Source organism: Phocoena sinus, chromosome 1 (genome assembly GCF_008692025.1).
Source record: "Phocoena sinus isolate mPhoSin1 chromosome 1, mPhoSin1.pri, whole genome shotgun sequence".
Lineage (NCBI taxonomy): Eukaryota > Metazoa > Chordata > Mammalia > Artiodactyla > Phocoenidae > Phocoena > Phocoena sinus.
Window position 1 is genome coordinate 15,690,470 of NC_045763.1, and position 6,915 is coordinate 15,697,384.

The window sequence follows — 6,915 nt, forward strand, 5'->3', positions numbered from 1 at the left end:
GCTGGGCACTGCTTTAATTATCCATGACTCCTCACACCCATCTGAGAGTGTTTCTTTTATTTTCCACATTAAGCGATGAGGAAACCGAGGCTCAGAGAGATTCATTGACTTACACAAGGTCACACCGCAGATGCACGAGAGAACCGAGATTTGAACAAGCCGTGTCTGGCTCCAGAGTCCATGAGGTTAATTAACCACCATGCTCTCTGCCTGCTGGTTGCCTCATTCATTCAGTCACTGGTTCACTCTTGTGCTGCCCCCCGAGCACCCAGTGATAATCAGAGCTTCTTGCCCTCACAAAGCTACTAACGGTCTCATGAGGGAGACAGAGGCTTTGCAGAACAAATCTGTGCATGAAGCTTTTTCCATAATTTGGATCATTCCTATATAGTATATATGCCCGTCACTCTCCAGCCATTGAAATATTATAATAGTCATAAGAATAATCATCCTGATTATATATTTTGAACAAACGATGTGCAAGTATTATCCCCATTTTACAGATGGGGAAACTGAGGCTCAGAGCCCTCTGACACGTCAATGCCGTGTTCTGATCCCTCCTGGAGAGCTGGCATGAACCCACCTTTCCGCCCACCTCCAAACACCATGCTCAGGCCTCTGACCTGCTCCTGCTTCCCTGCTGGGTCTGTAGCTCTCGGCTTTACTGAGCACTTATCATGGACCAGGCCCTAAGCACTATCTGTGTATTATCTCATTTAATCTTTACAACAACACAGATCAATACTATCATCCCCGATTTGCAATTGAAACTTACAAAGCAAGTAACTTTCCCTGGGGTCACACAGCTAATCATTGGGAGAGCTGGGATTTGAACCCAGGCATGTCCAGCCCTTACAGTGGAGCACAGGTGGTATCTTTGGGAGATGAAGGCCCATCCAGACAGGGATGGGAACCTTGACCTTGCTCTCCCAGCCCATCCCCAGGTATTGTGAATTCAGACCAGCACTCTCCTTGGGAGGATGGGAGGTAAGGGGGAGGGCTGGGAGCTCAGGCCTCACTGTCTTCCTCTATTGTAGATGTGGAGGAAAGCCCCACTGCGCCCTTCAGTGAGAACACATCCCCGGGCCGCGAGAAGTATGCTACTTCTGAAGGGGAGTGGGCAGTCAGCCAGCTCTCCCTTTAATTAAAATAGTGATAGATCTTTGGGCCAAGAGAGTGTCTTAACCCAACAAAGTCCTTGTTGGTTCTTTTATTCCTCAAAACAGTTCCATGTATGATAAATAGGAGTATCCACACTTTAAAGGAAGAAAACTGAGACCCAGAGAGGTGAAGTGACTTGCCCAAGGTCACACAGCAAGTTGGTGACAGAGCTAGGCCAGGGATCAGGCATCCCAATTCCCGGCGGAGGGACCATTCTACCACCTCACTCTGCCGAGAATCTTCAAGCAATGTGCCCATTGAGGAAACTCAATGTCCCTACTCGGGGCTGAAGGGGGTTGATGCGAAGTTGTCACTGTCCCCACAGGTAACCTTCCAGAAGATGCCAGGGGCCACGAGCCAAGGGAACTTGGAGGCCTGCTTCTTTACGCACAGACCCACATATTTCTCCCCTCCCCATACCAACTGCATCAGAAACAGCCCTGCAGCCCAGTCATTAGCTCAGATCCCTAGGGGTGTAGGCAAGCCCCTGGCCCTCTCTGGGCCTCTGTTTCCCCATCTGGGTCTCTGTTTCCCCATCTGGGTAGTGAACATCTGGACAGGGTCATCTGTCAAGCCCTAACTGTCTTTCTGTGGCTCTCCAGGTCCCCTGCGCAGTCTGGCCACCAACACCCTTTCTTCCTTGAAGGCCTCAGAGGCTCTCTTTGGATCCAGGTACATGGGATTTCCACTGGGGGTTCACTCTACCGCCACCCGTTTTCCCAGGACTGTCCCTAGCTTGGAAGGCCAAAGGCAGGCCCAGGCTGACATTTACACGAAAATGAACAATCTTAAGGATGCCAAGAAGGACCCCTGCCCAGAGATAGCACTGTCTTCAGGTATCACCCTGCTGAAACCACCTCCGCCCCAAGTTCACTTCCCACGGGTTCACGGTGTCTTTGCAAATGCAAGTCCCCCTGAGAGGGCTAGCATGAGACGCTCTGACCACTGGGCTGAACAAGAACATGCTATCAAAAGAGGGTCCTAAAAAGAACACTACCTTGCCCCTCGTAGCCCTGACTTTCAGAAGCTGTTGAGTGGGCTCTCGGGGGGGTGGGATGACCAGGGACACCACTGGGGCAGCGGTGGTCACTCTTCCCTGGCTCCACCCACACAGGCTGAATCTCAACAAGTCCAGGCTGCTGACGCGAGCGGCCAAGGGCTTCCTGGGCAAGCCGCTGACCAAGGCTCCAGAGTCAGCCCCAGGAAGCCAGAGCTTGGACTACGTCCCCCTGGTGAGTGCCCCAGACCCCAGAGCCAAGGCCCACACTCAGCAGAGGGGCTGCCCTGCTCCCCTTCCACCAAGGGAAGAAGACCTAGACCTTCCCGCCCACGTAGCAGCCAGGCAGAGGGAGTTTGCCTGAGTCCTCCATCTGGGGTTTAGGAGTGTTGCTAAAAGCCAGCGCCAGCACCGTGAAAATTCTTTGCAATCTGCCACCTTCGCTTTAAAAATTCACGGGAATCTTGCACTCCACTCCACCACCTCTGTGTGTCTGTTTTTCAATACATAAAATTAAGCCTTGAAATGATTCACTTGCAAGTAAAATGAACACCCCAGGGACATGCAACGTATTTAGCAAGTGGCTCTGCAGATGCCCCAGGTCGGGAGTGGGTGTCTCTGAATCGAGGAGAAAGGGAGCCTGGTCCTGCCACATCTGGGGCTCAGCAAGGTTGGGGAGCGAGAGGTGCTGAAAGGAGGGACACGGTTTGAGCTTCACTGCCCCGCTGCAGCCCCTGCACACCCAAGTGCCTAGTGTCACTTGGAGTTTCCAAATACCCCGGGCAATAGAGCAGGAGGTATGTATTCACTCAGCAAGGATTTGTTGAGCCAGGCACAGCGCTAGCCCCAGGGAGACAACCTTGAACTAGGTGAACATGGTCCCTGCGCTCACGGCACTGCCAAGGAAACCAGGCAATTCTGATCGTTAGGTGCCGTGAGGGAGCAGTTGGGTTTGCTGGGGGAGATGGGGAGGGAAGGAGAAACCTACTCCAGGCTTGAGGTCAGGGAGGAATGACGCATGGCTTCTGGAAGGATGTAATGGTTAAGCCCATAGTTTACATGCTGGAGTTACATGGTTAAGCCGACAGTTTACACATGAGAGAGCGAGCTTGGGGGCTGGAGAATGGGTGGAGGGGAAGGAGTCAAGGACGAGCCAGCGCTTTGGAAATCATAGCTTGGATTTATTCTAGGAGAAAATTGAAACTACTGAGCTGGTGGCCTCCAAAAAAGTGACAAGGCCTCTGCCTTACAAAGACCCCTCAGGATGCAGGAAAGATGGAGTGAAGGTGGGGGGACAGGGGAGGGAAGTAGAGGCAGGGACAACATGAAGTGGCAGATGGTGGGCTGCAGAGCTGTTCAGAAAGTGGGACCCGTTGGGACTTGGTAACCGATTGACATGGAGGGAGGAAGAGGGTGGTTAGCTGCCCAGAGTCTGTTGGATGGCAGTGGATGGTCCCAGTGGCCGAGCTGGGTCCACCTGCCCAGGAAAAGAAGCAGGTCTGGAGTGAGGATGTTGAGCTGGGCTTGGAAAGTCATCAGCTTGAAGTACCAGTGGGATAAAGCATGGCGGTGCTCGGCTGGGCTGGGTATCCCGCAAATCCCCCAGGTAGGTGGGGCGAGCTGGCTGGGGGAGGTGTGAACCAGCGGGCTGTGTTCACCCAGACTTGGGCATGGCCTGGGGCTCCATGGGCTAAAAAGTTTGAGGCCCACTGAGGGGCTCCCACACACACAGGTGTCTCTGCAGCTGGCCTCCGGAGCCTTCCTTCTCAACCAAGCCTTCTGTGAGGCCACCCATATCCCCATGGAGAAGCTCAAGTGGACCTCACCCTTCACCTGCCACCGAGTGTCCCTCACCGCCCGCCAGCCCCCGAGTCCCCAGACGTGCACCAGCCCCTCACCTCGGCACCCCTCCTGTGACAGCTTCTCCCCGGAGCCTCTGGCCGAGGGCAAGCCGGGCTGGGAGCCCAGGGCTGCGGTAGAGCACACAGGGCAGCTGTGGGCCACAGTGGTGGCGCTGGCGTGGCTGGAGCACAGCTCCGCCTCCTACTTCGTTGAGTGGGAGCTGGTGGCCGCCAAGGCCAACTCGTGGCTGGAGCAGCAGGAGGTGCCCGAGGGCCGCACGCGGGGCACGCTCAAGGCTGCCGCCCGCCAGCTGTTTGTGCTCCTGAGGCACTGGGATGAGAGCCTCGGGTTCAATATGCTCTGCTATAACCCGAATTATGTGTAGTGGGGGAGAAGGGGGCTGGGGCAGCGGCGGGGAGGGAGGAGACCACGTGGGCCTGGTAGGGGGACTCTTGAAACTGTAGCCAATATACTGGTTGCTAGAAAGAGCCCTGGATTGGCAATCAGGAGGCCTGAGTTCAATGCCAACTTTGCTACCACCTAATTGTGCAACTTTAGGCCAGCTCCTCCCTCCCTCCCTTCTGGGCCTCGGTTTCGCCACCTGTAAAATAAGTGGGTGAGGTGAGGGAGTTGGACTAGAACCCCAGAACATTCAAAGGTTCCTTTCTGCCCGGACATCCGGAGAGCCGTGGAATTTACTGCCACTGGGGGGTAGGGGGAGAGAGAATACAGTTTAAGCCTGAGTTCTCTCTGGAGGAGGGTCACATGGGCAATGGCACCCCTCAAATAAAGGGTGGATGAGCGGCCCCAAAGCCTGAAAGTAACCAGACCCGCAAGCCTGCATCCAGGCAGAGGGAGATCCCCTCTGCCAGCTGCGCTGTGGGATGAGCATTTGTCTCCATGGTGACAGACCCTAAATCCCACTTACAAACTGCCCGGAGAACCATCCTTCCCAGCACTTTAAAAGAGTCACCCGGGGAACTTTTATTTTGGCTTGGAAGCCCTTCATGTATTTTAGTGTTGGTTTGCAGACTATTTGTGACTTCCTATCTAAAAAGAGGAGATGGGCAGGACAAGGGGAGGCACCCTGCAAGCCAAGGTGTTAGCATCAAGCCGCAGCCTGTGCAAAACCAGTCCCCGAAGAATTCTGAGCCATGGTCACAGAAGCCAGTGGAGAAACCAGCCGACACCTGAAGTCATTTTACACACTTCCAGGGATTGTGTAATGCAAGCTCTATCCCCGTGTGTTGAGGGGCTACAGAGCCACCCTGGGTCAGCTGTGTTTGAGGATAGTGGCCACAGCGCGCTGTGAGACGGAGGGGCTTTGTTTGCAACAGAGAACCTTGCTTGGCTGCATGCATCTGCAGTGCAGCTTCCACTGGGAGCCGTGATTTATCCGATGAAATGAAAGACTCTTGAAGCTTCAAAGCAGAGAGCCCCTGGGGACGTCCCTCTCTCAGGCCCACCATGTGTACCATGTGGGGACAGGTGTGTCCCAGCCTCAGATTCCCTCGTGGCTGGGGCCCCATCACCTCTGTCCTGCAGACTCCCTTGGAAGTGGGTCTGGACCTCACCAAGGAAGTCCATCAGCTTGGGACTCCACACTGAATCCATGCCCTTGCCCAGCCCCCTCTCCAGGGCCTTAACCTTTCCTAACCAAGGAAAGGATTCCCTCTGGCCCCAGGGCCCTGGCGAGAAGCACCCTCCTCCCAGATGTCCCCCTTCAGGGATATGTGGAGGACCCCATGGATCAAACACCTTCATGAAGCCTCATGAAGACTCAAGAAATGCCCAGTCTTGGGCTTCCCTGGTGGCGCAGTGGTTGAGAGTCCGCCTGCCGATGCAGGGGACGCGGGTTCGTGCCCCGGTCCGGGAAGATCCCACGTGCCGTGGAGCGGCTGGGCCCGTGAGCCATGGCCGCTGAGCCTGCGCGTCCGGAGCCTGTGCTCTGCAACGGGAGAGGCCACAACAGTGAGAGGCCTGCGTACCACAAAAAAAAAAAAAAAAAAAAAAGAAAGAAAAAAAAAAGAAATGCCCAGTCTTCAGCAGCGGGTGAGAGAGAGGGGTGTTTCAGCAGAACGCCCATCACGTATGGAGAAAAGGCAGCCCCACCAGGACGCGGTACCCTACCCCGCACGCCACCCACCCCCAATGCACAGCCCTGCCCAACCCTCCTGCTGTGCTGCAAAATCTCCCACGACCCCTCGCCCTCCCCGGCCCTTCTGAGGCTCTCCTCAGAAAGCCGGTGACCCCTCCCACGTGGAGGGGAAGGGGCTGGAGACTTCAGATCAAGTTCCATCTGCTGCTTGGCTGACTGTTCTGCTTCAGACCCCCCCACACCCCCGCCCTGGGGAGGAAGCCAGCCGGGCAGCCGCCCACACAGAGGGATGAGGGCTCGAGGCTCTGGCTCCAGACCTTGTCATCTCCCTGCATGCATCCTCCCCCACAAAGTAACACTTGTGCAGCTATGCAGCCAGCAGCCCCAGCTTCAGGGGAAGGAGGAAGGGGCGTGGCATCCCCTTCTTGAACCCCCAGGAATGGAAATATTGTCAGGCTGAGAGCTGAAATGGCTGGCACTGGTTTGGGCAAGTGGCTATCCCTCTCTAGGTGCCCTGGAGCCGGGGTTGGCGGGGGTTTCCCCCTGCTTTGATATTCCCAGATTCTCTGCCTCTGAGGTGTTTCCCTCTTAGTGACCATGGACTTGCTTGATTGTCTGTGTGACCTTGAACAAGTCCCATGTGCTTTCTGGGCCTCTTTCCCCCTTAAGGTGACCAGGTGGGACTGAGCTGGCCAGCCTCCTGCTTAACCTGCTTCTGGGTCTCCAAGCTCAGTGTGGACAATGACCGGAGCTCAGGTGGTCCAGTACCTGCCCAGTACCTTCCCAGTGTAAAACCAGTGCTGCAAGACCCCTGGAA

The 6,915-nt window shown here is 55.5% G+C and overlaps 1 protein-coding gene across 1 annotated transcript in view; it reads left to right on the forward strand.

Moving 5' to 3' along the window:
- Positions 1-4,385, forward strand: part of VWA5B1 (von Willebrand factor A domain containing 5B1) — a 39,997-nt gene extending 35,612 nt beyond the window's left edge. The window contains exons 19-22 of the mRNA XM_032653514.1: positions 1,038-1,100; positions 1,752-1,833; positions 2,276-2,393; positions 3,891-4,385. Coding sequence (XP_032509405.1) covers positions 1,038-1,100; positions 1,752-1,833; positions 2,276-2,393; positions 3,891-4,385 — 758 coding nt within the window. The remainder of the gene's footprint in view (positions 1-1,037; positions 1,101-1,751; positions 1,834-2,275; positions 2,394-3,890) is intronic.
- The last annotated feature ends 2,530 nt before the right edge of the window (positions 4,386-6,915 follow it).